The 19080-nt window shown below is 28.0% G+C and overlaps 1 protein-coding gene across 4 annotated transcripts in view; it reads right to left on the bottom strand.

Moving 5' to 3' along the window:
• Positions 1-588: 588 nt before the first annotated feature.
• Positions 589-19080, bottom strand: part of LOC107446248 (ubiquitin-like activating enzyme 1) — a 44431-nt gene continuing 25939 nt past the window's right edge. For all 4 annotated transcript variants that reach the window (XM_043051850.2, XM_071177346.1, XM_071177347.1 and 1 more), the window contains exons 11-26: positions 18163-18261; positions 15775-16011; positions 12869-13034; positions 12707-12789; positions 11643-11756; positions 11243-11307; positions 9656-9704; positions 8335-8481; positions 8177-8251; positions 6495-6681; positions 5365-5633; positions 3798-3902; positions 3376-3459; positions 3178-3278; positions 1789-1961; positions 589-854 (exon numbers count right to left, since the gene is read on the bottom strand). In XM_043051850.2, coding sequence (XP_042907784.1) covers positions 1826-1961; positions 3178-3278; positions 3376-3459; positions 3798-3902; positions 5365-5633; positions 6495-6681; positions 8177-8251; positions 8335-8481; positions 9656-9704; positions 11243-11307; positions 11643-11756; positions 12707-12789; positions 12869-13034; positions 15775-16011; positions 18163-18261 — 1917 coding nt within the window. In that variant the 3' untranslated portion in view covers positions 589-854; positions 1789-1825. The remainder of the gene's footprint in view (positions 855-1788; positions 1962-3177; positions 3279-3375; positions 3460-3797; positions 3903-5364; positions 5634-6494; positions 6682-8176; positions 8252-8334; positions 8482-9655; positions 9705-11242; positions 11308-11642; positions 11757-12706; positions 12790-12868; positions 13035-15774; positions 16012-18162; positions 18262-19080) is intronic.

Here is a 19080-nt window from a genome sequence, read left to right as displayed (position 1 = left end):
CCCAAAAAAGCACCTTTAAGTACTTTTTACAAACGCTACGCACCCTGTTAAAACCTCAACTATATTTTCATAAGTTAAAGATGTTCTTAATAAACACTTCTGCACCATTTTGTTTTATGAAATCAAGGAAAACATTCAAAGTAAAAGAAAATTAGAAATATTGTTTTAATTAAAAATAATTGTTTTGTGTTGAACAATTTTAGAGAGGAAATACTGTTCTTTACTACAATAGAATCCAATTTGTCATTCCAAGACTACTAATGACGCTTAATATCTGATCTTAATATAGTTCATAATTTATAAATAAAAAAAAAACTCCCTTTCACACAAGAAATCATCCCCAACATTCTACAAAAACAAAACATTAAATTATCAATTTATTAAGTTAAAATTCCTAAATAAGATTGCTCTTATTCTTTTATCACTAGAATTGAGAAGTAATGACAAATTCAAGTAATGAGGAAGCCTGCATATGAAAGGTTACCATCAAGTTCACAACAAAAGCAGAAAGGACATAAAATTGTTGAAATCTTTCATGGTAAGTATTTGCCACACTTTGAAATATTGAGAAATGAGAGACACGACACATTTAAAAAAGATGAAAACTTTATTATTATTAGTAGTAGTAGTTAAGACTGCAAGTTGTTGTAACACAAAACATTTTCTTCAAAATTTTTGGCATAAAAAATCAGCCAGATAAATAAGCATGGAAATAAATATAAAATCTGGTGGATATAAAAGATGAAGAGACAAAAATATTATTAATCCACACTTTCTCCACAAAGGAACAATTTGTTGAAATAAAAAGTCCTATGCACTTTTCTTCTGACACTTGCCATTAGTTTTCTGTAAATCTAATTCAAAAGGGGGGAAAATACACAATTAGTAAAAGTAAATATAGGGTTGGTAAGTACAAAGGCTATTTTAAAGAATGAAAAATTATCAAATCATCAATTCAAAATTAGCAGAAATTTTAAGGTATACCTTCTGATGATTAGCGACAATCAAGATATAATTCATTTGTGAAAATTTCTTTATTAAAGACTAAGGCAGCTCACATAAAGTTAAATAAAAATAACTAATAAGAAATTTATTGTCAACTGAAATTGATTTTTGCACCAGTTTAATCCCTTGTCTTGCCAATACAGGCATAACATATTTCCTATAGTCCAAAATAAAAAGCAATTTCTAATATATAACTTTAATTTGAACCTACTGTTTTTCTGATACATTTACCAATATCTGATGAAACGATTAGTTTTAAAAAGGCAAATATTCTATAAAATTAAAATACTGGTTTGAGCCAGTCTATACAAGTTTCATACACAAAATGGAACTATGTTCGACCTGTATCAATCTTCTCGATACTTCAACACATTTTTGCTATACAATTTTTCTTTTCCAAGGTGCATTTTTTCTCCTCTTTGTACATTAAGTATTAGGTTTAGATATTAAGTAAACATTTTCACGTTAATTAGTAGACACCAATGAATTTAAAATTGTTGAAAATATTAATAAAGCATAAAAAGTTTATAATCAGGAAGTATTTGAAGCAGGTCATATAATGCAAAAATAAAATTTTGGACCTCTTCTCTATTTAGCAAAAACAAGCTAATTAAAAGATTAACTTTCTAATTAGGTATTGCTTACACTCCCTCATTTGCATCAACAAATATAATCCCCTGTGAGGGCCTACTTCACAACTAAATTCAACACAATTTTGATTTTGTAAGCAGTTAGAGAGCAAACTATTCAAGAATATACACAAATAAATTTCATTGGTGTTACCTCGGAATTAGATACAAATACTATGTTGCTTATTGCTTCATGGTAGTGTATATCTGACATAAGGTACTTCAACATCTTCACCATCTGCATCATTGCAGCACAATTCAAACACTAAAGCTTTGACATGAGGTTCTATTCTACGTTTCGATACTTTCTCCACCACTTCACTCATTCTAAAAAATAATAAAAGAATGAACAGGGGTATAAAATTTTTGCTTATAATTAATTATACTTTTAAAACTGTAATAAAAATTATTATTACACAATACCCACTCTTTTAACAAAGCAAAAATTAAGGACTTTTTTGAAAAATTAAGGACCTTAAAAATAGTATGATTGTTTATCATCGAATATACATATGCCATCAGTGGCAGTGTCAATTATTTACCTTTCTCAAAAAAGAAAATCAACCAATAAAAATCAATCTTATTATAATGTAAGTACTGATATAATTGTATTAATTAAAAGGGTTCGCCAAAGTTGGACCAGGCCACTATCATATATTAAAAAATAATCAGATTTTAGAAGATGAAATGGAAAGTACAGAAAAAAATGGTTAATAGTTGCTGATAAATGATGGAAACACGAGGTGGGTCCATTTTTAAAAAGTAATAACTTGCATTACATGCCATGTTAAAAAAATTTATGAATTTAAGAATTAGTAAGACATTAAGATAGTTTTTTTTAAATGCAATTTCAAAAGCATTGAAATTTATTAAAGACAAATAATGTTATTCTGATAATAATTAAAATTATACAGCAATATAGATAGAAGAAATTTTTTTAAACTATTAAAACAAATAGAAAATATTATCTAAAAATAAAGTTTCATTCACAAATTAAAAAAAAAAAAAATCTTAACTTATGTGAAGTTTACAATTACTAGTTTTAATGAAATTTCATAATTTTTTTTAAACCTTTAGGACATAAACTATAGGTTTTAAACATTCTGATACAATTTCTTTGTGATATTTCTGATATAATTTAATTTTTTTTATAGCACATTGGATAAAAAGTATTGAGCATATAATTAAAACTAGTGATTTAATTGAAAAATTAGATATATATCACTAAGTAATGGAATAAAATTTGTGGGTCGCATATTTCTGAAATATTTTTACTAAAGCTAATAACAAATCATTTTGAAAAAAGTGCTTGTGGCTTTAGTATTGTTTTTCCACACAAGTTACAGAGCCGAATTACAATATTTCCTCTTCTTCTGATTAGGTAGTTTTTCGACACAAATTAATGTCTATTTGAATTAACCTATTCTACCATTTGTTTTGTAAGTTTAGCATTTTTATGAAGTAAATCTAAATTAAATATGAAATTCACGTGTCTTATGGGTAAATAATCATCCAACTCTAAGTAATGAATGGATGAACTTACTTAAGATCTAATCTTTCTCTCCTTTTTTGCTCTTGAAGGAAGAAAGAGTAAAGCATGCAGACACCTTGAGAGAGCATCGTAATTTCTAGATTGTATTCAGTCTAAAGGAAAGGGATTAAAAAAAATTTAAAAATTAAATAACAAAAAATTTAACAGCACAAATCATCTCTAGATTATTCAGAAAAACAAGTAACCTACTTTGAAATGTTTTAAGAACTCTCGTAATGTCAATTCACCAGTCACTTCAAATCGGTCCCAAAGGGTAAACTCCGTATCATAATACTAGAAGCAGAAAAAAATTTTACTTTAAAAATGCCACATGCCACAACTAAAGATATCTTTCACTGGACAAAAATTAAAATGTTACAATAACTAGCCATTTTTAAGGAGAATATCTAATTAAAAAATATTTGTAAGTACTATTTTTCAAAAAGTTTTAACAGTGCAGTTTATTATAATTGGAAAAATAACTCATTTCAAAGTCAAATTTTAAAAAGTTTAACATACTAAAGAATAATATGAAATATGTTAAATGTACTTTACAAATATTATACTACAGTCAAACATTATATGGCTAGGTAGTGGGAAATAATTTCAAAATAATAATGAAATTAAAAAACCTTTTGTTTAGGAGCAGGTAGAGGTTCAGAAAATGCGAAGAAAGGCAGAGCAAGATTTATAAAACCATTCTTGTAAGTTTCGAGTTTCTTGTGACCTTGAACTAACTGAAAAATATTAACATTAAAAATGAGTGTTCATAAAAAGAGCACTACAATCAACACACCAAATTTATAGAAAGCAAATTATTGTGCTATAGTAAAATCATTAATTAATGAAAAGAATTATATAACTTTCTTCTCAGATAATTAAACAAAATTTTAAATATTAATCTTAAGACAATACTGTAAAAATAGCATTCTTTGCCTGCAATAATCCCATTACATTTATACTTTATAGATTCCATTATTTTCTCAATACAACAACAGAAACATCTAATTGTCAATATAGAAATCGTAATTTTTTTTGGACGAATTTAAAATGTGACTTAAAGGTATAATTTCCTATTGCTCCTCTATAGAATCTTTTAAAAAAAAGTGGTGTTAAATATAACATTTAGGATTATGTGAGATAGTTGCGACCAGTGCCATTTTTTTGTAACATTTTTTTTTTTAAAAATAATAAAAAAACTAGTCCAGGGCAAAAATTTGGAAAATGTTTCATCAAGTTTTATGTGGATATTATGCTGCAATAACATCACCTTAGATAAAAATAATGAGTAATATCTAATTAATTATTTATAACTATTCAAATATTTGAAAAATAGTTTAGACACATCTGAGCAAGAATGATTTCAATTCTAGAAGCAAATTTTGTGGTAAAAGTAAATTAGTTTAACCACAATTTCCCCCCGCTTCTACTCATTTCCTGTTTTTACTAAAGTTTATTACCTGAAAGTGTATAGTCATAATGTAATTNACATCACCTTAGATAAAAATAATGAGTAATATATAATTATTTATAACTATTCAAATATTTGAAAAATAGATTAGACACATCTGAGCAAGAATGATTTCAATTCTAGAAGCAAATTTTGTGGTAAAAGTAAATTAGTTTAACCACAATTTTCCACCGCTTCTACTCATTTCCTGTTTTTACTAAAGTTTATTACCTGAAAGTGTATAGTCATAATGTAATTACTCCCTTTTTGTGGCAGCACTGGGTAGTTAAGATCACACATGAACTTAAAATTGATAACTTAAAAGGTTAGTTATTTTTTCTATCTTCTCAAAGAACGAAAAGATCACAAACCATTATTCAAAATGTATTAAATGTTTTTTTTTTAAAGCCGCCATAATTACCCCAATTGTGCGAAATGATCACATACATAAAACTTAATTTGTTTACTTTGACTATTTACTGAATTTTTTATCAATATTTTTGATTGAATACACAAAAACTTACAGTACTTTTGTCCAAAAATGTTTCTACACATCTATATTTTAATATTATTATACTCTGATGATTTTTAACTATGTTTTAAGCACATAAGACTCATCCTTATTAATGAAAAAAAAAATATTGAAAATGTTTTTTCCTTTTTACACATAAAATCACAGTTATTTCATTTATTAACAAATAGAAAAGTAATATTAAAAAAGTTTAAATAAAAAATCATCAGCAATATACCTTGTAGAGTTCCAGACAAACCAAGCCAGATACAATCGCAGTAGTAGTAGCAATTGCAGGAATAATTTTACCCGCAATCAACTTGCTTTTGTGTCTGTCAGCAGGTGAGATGCCATAATTTTCTGCCCTAAGATTGGAAGCAGCAACAATAAAGTCCATATGAAAATTTGTGTCGTCATCTTTTTCAAATTCAATAGGTTGAATTTTAATTTTCAGTACAGAATTATTAGGCAAATCAGTTTGTATTTGAGATAACCTATCAATGTCAGCTAAAAAAAATAAAATCTTAAGTTAAAATATATTCTAATTAATGTAAATAACAGATCATTTTTATAACAAGCAGAAGGATTAAAATTGTTTCTTAGCAACCTTCAATTTCTTTCTAAATAAGATATTTAAAGTTCCATAATTTCGAAGCAAACAGAGTGACAGTAAATTAATTGTATTTCTGCACATGTCACATTTACTTTTCAGATGGCTGGGCTATAAGACACCACTGCACCAGCGTGGTTATTCCTTGTCTGCATTGATCACCATTTTGGTTAATCAAAGTTGGGAAATGCTTTGTTTTTCTTAGACATTTGTTTCCTCCCCCCTATAAATGCAGATGTTTCACACTGTTTATTAAAGAAAACTCTGTATAATAGATAAAATATATGATTAATAATAAAATAGTTAATGCAATATTGCACAGCCCAGTTGAAAAAGCTTATCCAAAAGGGTTTAGTTTTATTCTAAGAAACCCTGCTTTTATACAGTACAGAACCCGTTATCCGGAAACCAAAAAACCGGAACGAAATTTGATAAATTTTCCCGCCATTTAAAAAATAATAAATTTTTCCTCATAAGATTTCAGAATTTTTTTTTCTTTTTTGAAAGACGTTAACCTTACCATCATTTTGGAAATGTTCATTAGTGTATTACTTCATCTTTTTAAGATTATTTCCAAATATTTTTTTTAGCTGGGTTTAACAATAAAAAAAAAAAACTGCTTTTTGTAGCGATTCAGAAAACCAGAAAAATCAGTTATCCGGAATAGCGATGGTCCCGATCATTCCGGATAATCGGTTCCCTACTGTACTACAATCAATTCACCTTTTGCTTCTAAATATTTTTGTTTATCCAATTACCTGTAGCACTGTTATCTGCCGCCTCAGAGTCTGTCACAGCGATTCTAATACCAGATCGGGGTACAAACTCCGGCACTTCCACTTTTCTAGTAACAGCAGCAATGTAACTTCTATCGCTATTTTCTGGAAGGCCATACATGAAAGCTCTAAGATTAGCAGAACTCACTACATAGTCCAAGTGAAGTGGCTGAAATAAGAATAAATTTAGAGAATTTTGAAATGCTCTTAACTTATAGAAATTAAATGTTTAGTCAGAATAACAAATCAAACAGAAAATATTAGAAAAGAAAGGAACATTAAATAGCTTAAATGACAACCTTAAATTCATAACCTCCCCTTAATCTAAAAGGTTAAATTAAAACTTTTTAGAGCTTTTAAGCAATTAAATTTTTCTGTGCTACTTTTCAATTTCTAGTTACATTATTTGCTAGCAAAACAAATCAATAATAGTTGTCAGGAGTTGTTCTTAGGATAATCACAACCAGCTGTAGAGAAGATGAAAAGAATTAGTCACTCAGCTCAAAATTATTTCCCTTATCAGACACTCATTTTTGTGTGATACGTCTCAATCACACAGACCATTGTTAAGTATCAGTTTCAGCAGATGTATTAAAATTATTTTCATCTTTATCATGAGATGAGATAGATAACTAATTCCAATACTTCATTAAGTGTTGTAGTACTTCATCATACACATCTGGAGCCATAACTTAAGTATCCTACAATATATCTGCTATTGCTCGAAAAAGGCAAGCTCCGCCACTAATAATTAGTATGAGAGTATGCAAAACCATAGCAACCGTTTGTGTTCATAAAGGATCATAAATAAATAATATAATTACTTCATAACTAAGTTTTTCATACTACAGGGTGCGTAGTCAAATCTTTGAATCAAAAATAAGCACTTTTTAAAAACTTTTCAAGCACTTTACAAAAATTTTCAAGCACTCAAAAAATTCATATTCAATCAATGATATTATTGAAAAACAAAAACTTCTTATAAAGAGTTTTAGAGTTAAAAAAAAACCCAAAAAGAAATGGACGTAAATCGAAACAATCAGTACTTTCCCACATCTTCGAGTGAATTCAACTTGACCCTGAACTCAGAACAAAAGTACCCTTACCCCCTACGTCAAAAAAGTGGGGATCCGCCAGATATCACTGAAGAAAAGAAAAAAAATTTGTGGAAAAAAAGCACTTTTTAAAAACACCAGCTGAAAAAAGCACCTTTAAAAGCTTTTAAAAACGAAATCCCCAAAAAAGAACCTTTAAGTACTTTTTACAAACGCTACGCACCCTGTACTATAATACAAAATCATTTAAAATAAATACTTAAGTTTAAGGTATAATTAACTATCAAACACTAAATTATTACTCAGTCAACCTAACAAAATGAATAATAACTATTGTAATGTCAATAGATGGATAAAACACTAGTTTTTACTTTATCTTTAATATGCTAAAAAAAAGGTATCTTAAACCCTCTTTTTAATTTTTCACTTTGCATGTTTAGAAAACAAATAAACACAAATTCTTTAACTAAAGTTTAATAACTAAGTATGGATTAGTTATAAATGCTTAGAATAGTTGTTATTGCCATAAAAATATTTTCACTACATCTGCAATTGTATAAAATACATCAAAACAATTAGACAAAAATTTCAAATATTTAACACACTTACATTGTTAACATCAAATGTTAAAGCTTTTGGACAACGTTTTGGACCAGACCAAAATGGAGCACCAGTACTTGTTACCTAGAGAAAGAAATGGAATTTTAAAAATAACTCTAAAATAAGTGAGTTAATTTTGCAAAACAAAGACTAAGCCATTAACTTACCTGATCAGGAGGGAAGTTGAAAAGTAATTGCCTAATTTGATTATTATACTGATCTTCCCAGTGGAGACGAGCCCAAATGATGCAGTCATCAAAAGTTTCTGGCCTATCATCAATCAGGACTCTCTTTACACTTTCTAAAATTTCTAGCTGTAAACATAAAAATCACTTAGTATAAATAAAAAAAAATTAAATTTCAGCTTGTTCAATAATTTTCAGCCACTCATTTGAATAGGTAATGGTACAACAGAATTTTTTAGCTCATACAGAAACAAAAAAGCATTTTTTTAAATCTATGTGTGCTATCATTGTTGCTTTGCTATACTAAAGGAATGTAGTAGCATGTAGCAAAATATGCACACAACATAAAATAAAAAACAATTTAACATGAAGGGAACAAAAAAATTACTAATCTTGGAGAAAAAGTCATCTTTATGCATAGGACTCAGAACTTGTATTGATCTCGTTGAAAAGTTTCATCATTGACCACTAGGGTGCCACTACTGAGAATTAACTTATAGCTAGTTGGTTACAGGGCCAATCTTAATATCAACAGTTGTAAAACATTTAAAACGAATAACAGCTAAATATTTGCTGAAATTGTCTGTCTTTTAGTTATGAATGGAAAAAAAAAAATTCTTATGAATAAGGAAAAATCAAAAAAATTTTTAAAACTTATTTTCTATAGATTGCTCACCAAAAGGAAAAAAGAAACACATTATTTTTTTTAAAACTGTTTAATACAAACTTTAGCATTTAGGTAATTTAACAATATTAAAAGATAAAAGAAACAATTTATTTTAGAAGAAATAGAACCAAAATAATCTTCTTTATTTAAAATAATTTTTTCTCACCCTGGCTAAAACATTTATATTACAAGATAGTGTTATGAGAGAGGAAAGACTATGCAATTACATTGTCGATTTACGCACTGTATAATTGTAAGTCTCTCAAATAATAGTCTCAGATCTTGCATCGTGGTAGCAAAATCAGCAGCTCTTCTAAGTTGATGAATAATTTAATTTGAAAAATCCTATTTCTACATGTACACAATTGTATTAAATTTATGAAAAATTAAATTTTTGCAGATAAGCTACAACTTTTCTTTTTCGTTTCAAAATGGCCATGACAAATTTATGTATATTACTAAATAATGATCTATTACAATTGCTTCAATCTATAAATAATTTACAAGTGAGTTTTATGTTAACAAAGAACAAAATATATTTGTCATGGTACTAATTTTTTTCCTTCTTTTTTTTAAATATTTGTAAAAACTGTGCATAACTAATAAAGTAGAGAAATTTATTGAAAAGGAACTCACCGGTTGATTACCAGCAAGTTTTAATGTTCTTTCAATGAAGGATGGATCTCTGCAAAGGATAATAAATCATTACATATTTTTTAATGAAAGATTGAAAAACATTCTCAGGGATCATTTTAAAAAGAGCAACAAATAAAATCATAAGATTTTCCACAATCTCTTCTCAGATTATAATAGTAGCGTAAATATTATAAATATTTAAACAGATAAAGGTTTAAAAAATAATAAAACTGTCAGAGTTTGGCATAAAATTTATTCGTAGTAAAGCAATTGAGAGTTTAAAAATCTTGAGTAAAGGGTAGGATGTTTCCTCTCTGAAAACGGCACTTTGAGTTTTAAAAGGACCCTCACTTAACACTGCAAAAATTTAAAATGTGTAATATTGTGTAAAATCTGAATTTTGTAATTACCTTCTTTACCGTTTTATGTGTATATTTCAAAAATTTATTCTATCTCATTATCAAAATAAAAGAAAAATTTGCGGTATTAAAAAAAAAAAATTTTTTTTTAGTTAAAAAATAAGATTTAAAATCACTTCCAAAATTTATTAATATCTACTTCCCTCAAAAAGAGATACTTTTAAAAAGTTCAGTTGAGAACAATCCTAACAAAGCAAATATTTGTAACAGTAATCAGAATTAAACCTATTAACAGATATACAACCTCCTACTAAACCGATTGAAGATAATTTTACCAGTGAGTAATTATTATTTAAACAGTGAATTAATTTTCTTCAAAAATAAGTGAATTTCTTCAAATATGTATAAAGAGGTAGTGTTTTTCAGGGTTGCCACTCAGATCTGGAGAAAAAAAAATTCCTTTGTTTTTCCTGCACATATTATGCACAATATATTAATAGAAAGTGTGAGCTATATTGGGCTAACTATATTTATTAGTTTTAATTGCAGGAAAAATTAGAGGAAAAAAAAGGAACAGCTGAACACACTTAAGCAATGATATAATAAATGAAACAGTTTAGTATAGCTGAGATATCCTTAAATATCCACCCGTTTACGTACTAGATTACGTTTTGAGTAGCCACTATTTTTGAAAAGACCAAAATAAGAAACAAAACTAAGTTCTCAGTTCGCAGAAAATCGAAATTCCCTGTTATTTTAGATTTTTAAATTCAATGTATTTTACAAGTTTGCCCTGAATTGGCAACTCAGTTACAAAAAAAGTGAAGAGGGCGTATTTATTGGGATCAAAGAGCAGTAAGGGCAGGCGGCCCTTAAAAACATCAAGGCAGTACACCGAATAAAAAAAATATAATGATAAAATGTTAAATATGTTAGTAAAAATTTATGAAATGTTAAAAGCACGAAAATACACTTTTGCCTGTTTCTAAAATGCTTGCAATATTCTTGGGGGAGAGTTTTTGTAATAAATTTTTCCGGTGAAAAGGATAAGCTTGAAAAGTTTTTAATTCCTTTTTTTCCTAGAATTTTTTAAAACTTTTTTTGTCCTAAAGATTTCCAAGTTTTTCCTGAAGCATTTTTTCTTCTTCTTTTCTTTACTAAATTTTCTAAGTAATTTTACTAATTTAAAAAGGATTTAGAAAAACAAGACAATACAAAGAACACTTACGTAAGATATAAGGAGGCATTTTCTGCAGCCTGTTTGAAAAGTCCTTCAAACTCATCTCGGGCCCACTGTAAAAGAACATACAAATCATTAGAATGTCTAGCTCAGAATCGCTGTGCAATTGAAAAAACAAAACAAATTCAAACTGATAAAAAAATTATTTATGCAATAAATAGTTTAGGAGTTATCACACGAGTAATTTATCTCAACATAAAATTTTTTGTCGCTTTCGCTGATTCTTTCAAGTGTATGGAAGATTAAAGCATAAATAAATTTTGAAAATGATCACAAACTCTACTAGCTTCAATCTAGTTTGTAAAACAGGATAGGAAGAATTGAATAGTGTCATTTCTTCATAAAAAAAAAGCACTAAAAAGTAATAAATTTTAGATTTTTTTTTTACCTGTAAAGTATGTTCAATAGCATTGGGAAAATTCTTTAATGTACAAATAGGAATTGATTTTTCAGGTGGATCTTGTGAGGATGAATAGGATTCTGTCAAGAAGGGGATCACTACCTGCAAACACAATGAATAACTATTACATAACACATTTTTTAAATATAAAATGAGCTAAATGACAGATCAATATGGATTACTGACACTTTATTCTCTTAATTTTAAGCATGAGTGCAAAATGCAGCACTTTTTAAATGACAAATTGGTTTATGGTGATAATTATTTGCTCATTAGATTAATCTTGTAAATTTATTATGCTGGGCGAAAACAATACAAACAAGCCTTAAAGGAGTCTTATGCTCTTGAATTACTATTTATTTCTAGATTGAATCTTGGAGTACATGATGTACGCTGCAACGTTTGTAAAAATGACTTAAGTATCGCGCATGGTGGTAAAACTGATATAGTCAGACACGTATAATCTACAAAACACCAGAAGAACAATTTTTTTTTGTTATTCTTTTTCCATAATTTCTATCAAGTTTATATATTGTGCATAATATTATATTGTAATTAAGTTAAAGTTATTATAAGTCTTAAAATACTACATATTTCCCTTTAATCAAGAATTAATGAATATTGTACCATCAAGTAGCTGGTCAAAAGTTTTTTTATGCTTATATTATAGGGGATTTATAAATAATTAATTAAAATCTGCTTTGTTATTTATTAGTAATTAGTACACAGTTGCGAATCTTCTGTATTTTTATTACTAGAGGTTGGCAGCTGCGATATTATCACATGGTTAGTCTAATTTGATTAAGTGAGGAAAATTACATTGACAATACCTCATTTGTATAAACACCAGTATTGATTTTTATCTCCCATCTTAACAAAATTGATAATAATGGGATTTTTATGCAAGGCCAACGGAGACTTTCATGAAGAAATCCCATCAGGGTCTGATCTGTTATTTTGAAAGCTCAGACTTCACATTTTATTAGGCATAATCTGTACAATTGAGGATAAATAGATATGAGTGAATCAAATTTAGTTTAAACTCTTCTTACCTGGACATTTCCTTTGGTACCAAGAGTGCCTGATTCTAAAAGGGGCTTCCTATAATAAACACACCTTCTATCCATATAAGTTCCTATTATAGAACATAAAAATAAATTTTTAGTTATGAGGTCATACACAATAAAAAAAAATAAGGGAATACTGACACTCACTTGCATCTACATTGTCCAAAGCATTGGCAACACCATCCAATGCTTCGAAGAAATCGTCATCGTAAGTTGCTTCTGTCTCAGATCCAACTCTGTTCTGATGGGCTTCCACTTTTACTTCTGGATTCATTTTCAGCACAGCTTGACCAGCAATTGTGGATTTCATGCCCTACAAAGTACGGCATGGGCATTTAAAACAAACATGTTACAACATCTAACTAATGTACAGGTAAAAAAATTAAAGCAAAATATCTCAATAACTTTTGAATGGTGATGCTCAGAGTCCAAAAACAGGTACAGGTACCCAGTGACTGGTAAAAAATATATTTGTTATCCAACAGGGCATTTTAAATATTGCAAAACAATTAAAGATTTTAGATGACAATTTGTAAGTAGAATGCTTCGGTATGAAGTGGAGACTCTTTAGTTAATTTTCAATTCATTTACTTAAGTTTTCAATAGCATTTACAAAAACTTTATAATTTGCGCTTCTTAAAAGCAGGAAATTTTTAAAAATATTTTAATAAAAGCAGTAAATGAAACGTTTTACTGTAACCATTTAATTTTAATTCAATCGATTACTAAAATCTATACCTTAGTACAATCTCAAATACAGGGTTGTCACAGTAAAAAATTAACAAAAATAGTTGCTTTTAGTAGCTTCAAGCATGAAAATAGTTGCCTAAAACTATAAAAATAGTTGCCTGAACAGGAGCAAAAATTTATCAAAAATAGTAGCCAAATAATTAAATTGTATCTTAATTGTCAAATACTATGATAAGGATTGGTTGATGTCAGAAATTTTAAATCGTGATACCAGGGTTGGCAAGTTTTTACCGGTTTATACCATGGTTTTTACCGTCATGTCAAAAACCCATAGTTTTGGTAAAACTATTTTTATTTGAGTTTAACTGCTTATAATTTAAAATTAAATCATTTTTGGGCAATAAAATTAGAAAAAAGTTGTTAAAAGATATTTACGAACAGATTCTTGCATTTTCCCAACATGATTATATCAAAACATACTATTTGAAGTAAAATATTAGGATACTAAACAAAANAGAAATTACCTATGGGAAATCAATCAAAAATATATAAAAAGGAATAAATCTATTACAAAAGAAAATATTAATTCTAAACATATTCTACTATAATATCAATATCATTGCTTAATTTTTTCAATTAAAATAATAAAGAAGTCAAAGTAAAAGCAAACTCAAGATATATTTCCTTTTTCAAAAAAATTTGTTTTTTAACTAATAGCCAAATTTTTTTAAAACTTTGTTTTCAGTTTCTCAAAAATAAAAGCAAATTAAATAAAGGTAAGCTTTATTTTAATTTTTTACAAATAAAAACAACTGAACATTTATTGGTTTAAAAATAATCAAATTATTATACTTACCTACATTAAAAAAATTTTAAAAAAACTAACTTTCTATAAAACTAAGTATAAAATACCCCTATTAAATTGTATCGCTTAAAATGAAAAATAATAATTGAAAAAAAACCAATGAAGAAACTTTTTTACTTTATATTTTCTTTTCATTGATCTATTGAGTTCAGAACGAAAGTTTAAGATAACAGCGATTGTGCAGCAATCGCAAAGTAACAGTAGGTCTACGAAAAATAAGAAAAAGTATCAAAATACCTTCGCTAAGAGTAAAAAAGTCTCCCAATAGTCGCCTATTCCTGAAAATAGTAGCTTTTTAGCCTTTTCAGGGGAAAAAAGTCGCCTAAGGCCGAAAATAGTAGCATTTTAGTAGACTGTGGCAACCCTGCAAATACTCGCTGCTTTTAATACTATGTGAGAACTTTTATCTTAAAAGCAATTTTGAAGAGAAGATTCAAATAGCAGTTCGGCTGTTACGATTTTATTGCCATACCTAAATCAGGCAACAAACAAGGGACAAATTTGCTACAATTAAAAACTTTTTCTATAAACCAAACCCATATTTGTGTTACACAGAAAAAAAATCAAAAACCTCACAAATTAACTAGAGTATAAGAGAGCTTCAACCAGGCTTGTCTGAAATAGCATTTATTGAGCTCATGAGTAAGAAACATAAGTTTAGTAAAAATTCAGTTTAAAGTTACAGACTACCAATTTTATTCATGCAGGCTTTCTAAATCTAATCAACTTACGTTGAAAATATAAATGTTTCCTAGTGAGTTTTTTGGTAAGATAAATAGAAATAATTTTTTTAAACTAAAAAATATCGTCAAAAAATTTACATATTTGGATTCTTGACCATGAAATATAGGGGGGGGGGGTTTCGCAATCTGAAAAATACAGCCCTAATTATCCAGGCAAGTAAAGCGCAGTGGGAAAAAAAAAATTGGTCCCTGAATATTAATTTACCTTTTTTACCATATTCCACATGCATGAAAATTTGTTTATCCAAAGATAAATCAATGCAAAAAAAAAAGTCTTTATTAATAAAGGCCAAAAAAATTTAAATGGCTGCAATTTTTTAAAAGAAAGATTAAAGTTATTTTATATAACAAAATTCAAACGAGAACAATAGAATAATATCTGAGTTAAAAAATTTCATGCCTCAATTAGTTTTAATTACTTAAGAACTTTTATACCAATTTTGCTTAATTGGTTATAACATAGTTTTAAATGTAAAAAAAAAAAAAAAAATTGTACCTTTCAGATTATGTTTTATTGGCATACTATTCTTCATACTGTATCCAACTTCTACAGTTTGCTATATTAGTCAAAAATGTAAATTTGTCGAAGTTTATTCAGAAAAAGTACATGTGCCTTGATTTCAGAGCTTAATTGATACAATTATCAGCATATTCTTAGTAAAACTTTTTGAATCATTAGAACCAACCCAGAATATCTTTTTGGTTCTCCGTGTTACATGTTAAAAGTTATAAAAATAATGATTATAAATACTTACACCGACATCCCAAGGTCTGAACAAGAACTGCCTGTTGAGATTAGAGCGCTCGATGCGATCCATGTCTGTGATGATTACTTTTCCTTCAGCTCCTGTTGAGAGACCCATCATTGCCATATTCTTTAAGTGCTCACAACCAATAGCACCCGCACCAACAACAAAATAAGTTAAGTTTGAGAGTTTCTTTTGGAAATCGCTGCCAAATACACTTACTTGGCCATCATATCTTGTACCAACCTGAAAATATAAAATGAGGATAATTCAGTTCTGAAAAATAGTAGGTTTCATGAAGTTTAATTTATTGATGCTTTCATAGAAAGCCAGTGATTTAAAAACTTTAAAACCAAATTGAGCCACTTTTTTTTTTTATAAAAACTGAATCTTTATAAATTCTGCATGTGAAGCAGGATTAAATATTTGCTTATTTCTACTTACTTCAACTGTCAAAAACACATTAAAATGCTAATTATTGAAAATGTACTAACTCTAATTATAGTCAGTAGGATGGGAATTACTTGATATACAATTTTTAATTGAATCAGTAAACAGCCTAAATAACTGATTCAAAAATGATAAAATGGGTGCTATATGAATGAATATATTTTGTACTGAATAACTAATTGTATCAATAACCAGCTTAAATAGCTGGTCCAAACAGGAAAACATGACAATTTAGCATATTGCCAATGTTGAAATGCATAATGAGGCCTTTATTTNAAAAAAAAAAAACTAAACAATATGCATTTTTAGTTTCTCCCATTTTGCATGGATTAAATCCCAATCATAACTTACTATTGAAGTAATATTTTATTTTTAATATCCTAAAAAGAATTACAAATGGATAGAAAATTAAGTAGAGATGATTTCTACCATAATTTAGCTTCCTGTTGTACACGATAAAAAAGCTAAATCTTGCTTCAATGAACTTACAGCACCAATTAAGTTTTACACCAGGAGACTCAGTTTAATTTAATTAGTCCCAACACTATTTTAAACAGAAGGATCATTTACAGATAGGTATTTTTTTTAAATGTAGAACTAATTACACGCAAATAGCAACTTACAAATTATTAGTTAAATTCTCTGGGACCATAATGACTTAGCACTTATGGCTATAATTGACATTAAAACATTTTTTTCCCTAGCGATTTTTATTTTGGTTAACATTTAATGCTGTTAGGACCAGCTCTCTTTTGTTCAATTTAGCTAAACACTAGACTAAGAGTAAAACCCTAGCCCTTAAGGTTGGGGGTTGAGAATAGCTTAGGCTACAAGAACCATATCTCCCAAAAACTTACTGAAACTGAAATCATGCAGATCTATTTCCCTGAAGTGGATGGAAATTCTCAACCAAATATGTCTGCTCTAGTTAGTATGACAATGAAAACAATAAGAAAGACATGGAGAGAAACAAAATATCTGGTCACAAAAGAGTGAGATGGAGAACTATGTTAGAAGCCCTATGCAACAATTCAGAGTCAAGAGAAATATGTATGTATTGAGAGAGAATCTAGACGTTTGAATTCAGAAAAAAGAAATGCAGAACACTATTTGTTGACCTATTAACCACTTTACACATTATTGTACCACTTTACACATAATTTAAAGTTACCAATTATTTACAAACAAATTTTCGCAAGCACAAAATAAATCCTGTAAATCAAATGCAAGTTCTTATTTAAAACAGTTATGAATACTTTAAAAAAAAAATCTTAATCTTTAGACTAATATGGATGCATATTTCTGCCAATTACCCAATTGAACTATTAATTTTTTATACCTTTAAAAAAAAAGCTTTTGTTTAATAGTTTATGCTGCTTGCTAGTTATTTGTTCAATTTTTAATATCCAAATGTACACATTATAACCATTAAATCATGGTGTTTTTAAACGTTATAATTGGCGAATAAAAAAAGTGAAAACTAAAAAAAAAAAAATTGGATTTGCTTAAAGTTTTGGTAATTGTATTGATTACTATATTACAATGAGTATATACACGCCAGCCACTCAATTATAGCACGAAAAAGTATAGCATGCTGGTCGTGCACTATCAAACGAAGACTTCTAACTGGGGGGAGTTAGCAGTCAAAGGGTTAAATAATAAATAGTTTGCAAGATTAAATAATCCTACGAATTCACTTATTTTCGAAAAGCTTTATACAAAAAATTACATTGTACAAAACTTTGATTTTCAATCAATAGGTTCAACATCACTGAAAGCTGACCAAAAGAAGTATCAACCAGAATATGTCATTGTATTCATTGGTATATTTCAATCAGTCTTCTTTTATAGGCTAAGTGAGATATTTCTCACCTGAATGCAATCAAATGATCAATGTAAACAGTGCCATTAATGAAAAAATTTATAATGAAATGAAAGAAAACTCACAGGTTGGGCTAATTCTTCATTCACAGGCTCATCCGGTAGGCACTCACAGCCATCGAAGTAGAGCCACTGCACTATAGGATGGAATTTGCCACTACTTGCCTAGAAATAAAAAAACATTGCATAGCTGCTTAATTCTAGAGATTTTCTCTTTATACAAGTGTAGTAAATGTATTGAAGTTTTAAAGTGTTTTAGTGGTTTTTTAAAATTACAGGTTTTGGACAGTAAATTCCAAATGCTTAGTTGAAAACCAAAAAGGCTGGTATAGACTTTATAGTGAAAATGCATCCCATGTTCATTTTATTATTTTTAAATAAATATGTAAAACTTTCATACACTGAAAATTACTTTATTTCACACTTACCGTGTTTTAGAGAAATGTTTCAAAAGAATTGTTTTACATTATTGATATCAACTTCTTTTACAATCATGTTAAATTTTAAAAAGTATTCACATTTTAAAAAACTGGTCAATAGCAATTAGCAAAATCTTTTATTTTTGCCCAATACCTTTTGACAATATTAATTCTTTAGAATCGTATCATAAACAAATCATTTCTGGATATCTATCTAGAGTTTTGAATAACATTTAATTGAATATCAGAATGGAAATTTCATATATTAATTTATACACACACATACATATATATAAAAACGCTTTCTCACTTTTATATTCACATCTTGTCCTTAAATCTATTTTTTACTCGCATTAATTAAAGACACTTTCCCCTTTACTTTTTGTGGGAATCGCACAACCTATTTATTTAACCAACTTTAATTATTAATGTTTCCCTTTCTCCCTAAAATATAATAAAATAGAGGGAAATTCATTTGCTACTTTCCCTATGATAAAAACTTAAGCACACATTTTTGGAGTGAAAATTTGAGCCCCACCAATGATAGAAAATATAGATATCTTAA

This window comes from Parasteatoda tepidariorum, chromosome 2 (genome assembly GCF_043381705.1).
Source record: "Parasteatoda tepidariorum isolate YZ-2023 chromosome 2, CAS_Ptep_4.0, whole genome shotgun sequence".
Classification (NCBI taxonomy): Eukaryota; Metazoa; Arthropoda; class Arachnida; order Araneae; family Theridiidae; genus Parasteatoda; species Parasteatoda tepidariorum.
The sequence above is the reverse complement of the archived record's forward strand: the minus strand, read 5'-3'. Positions and strand labels throughout refer to the sequence as shown.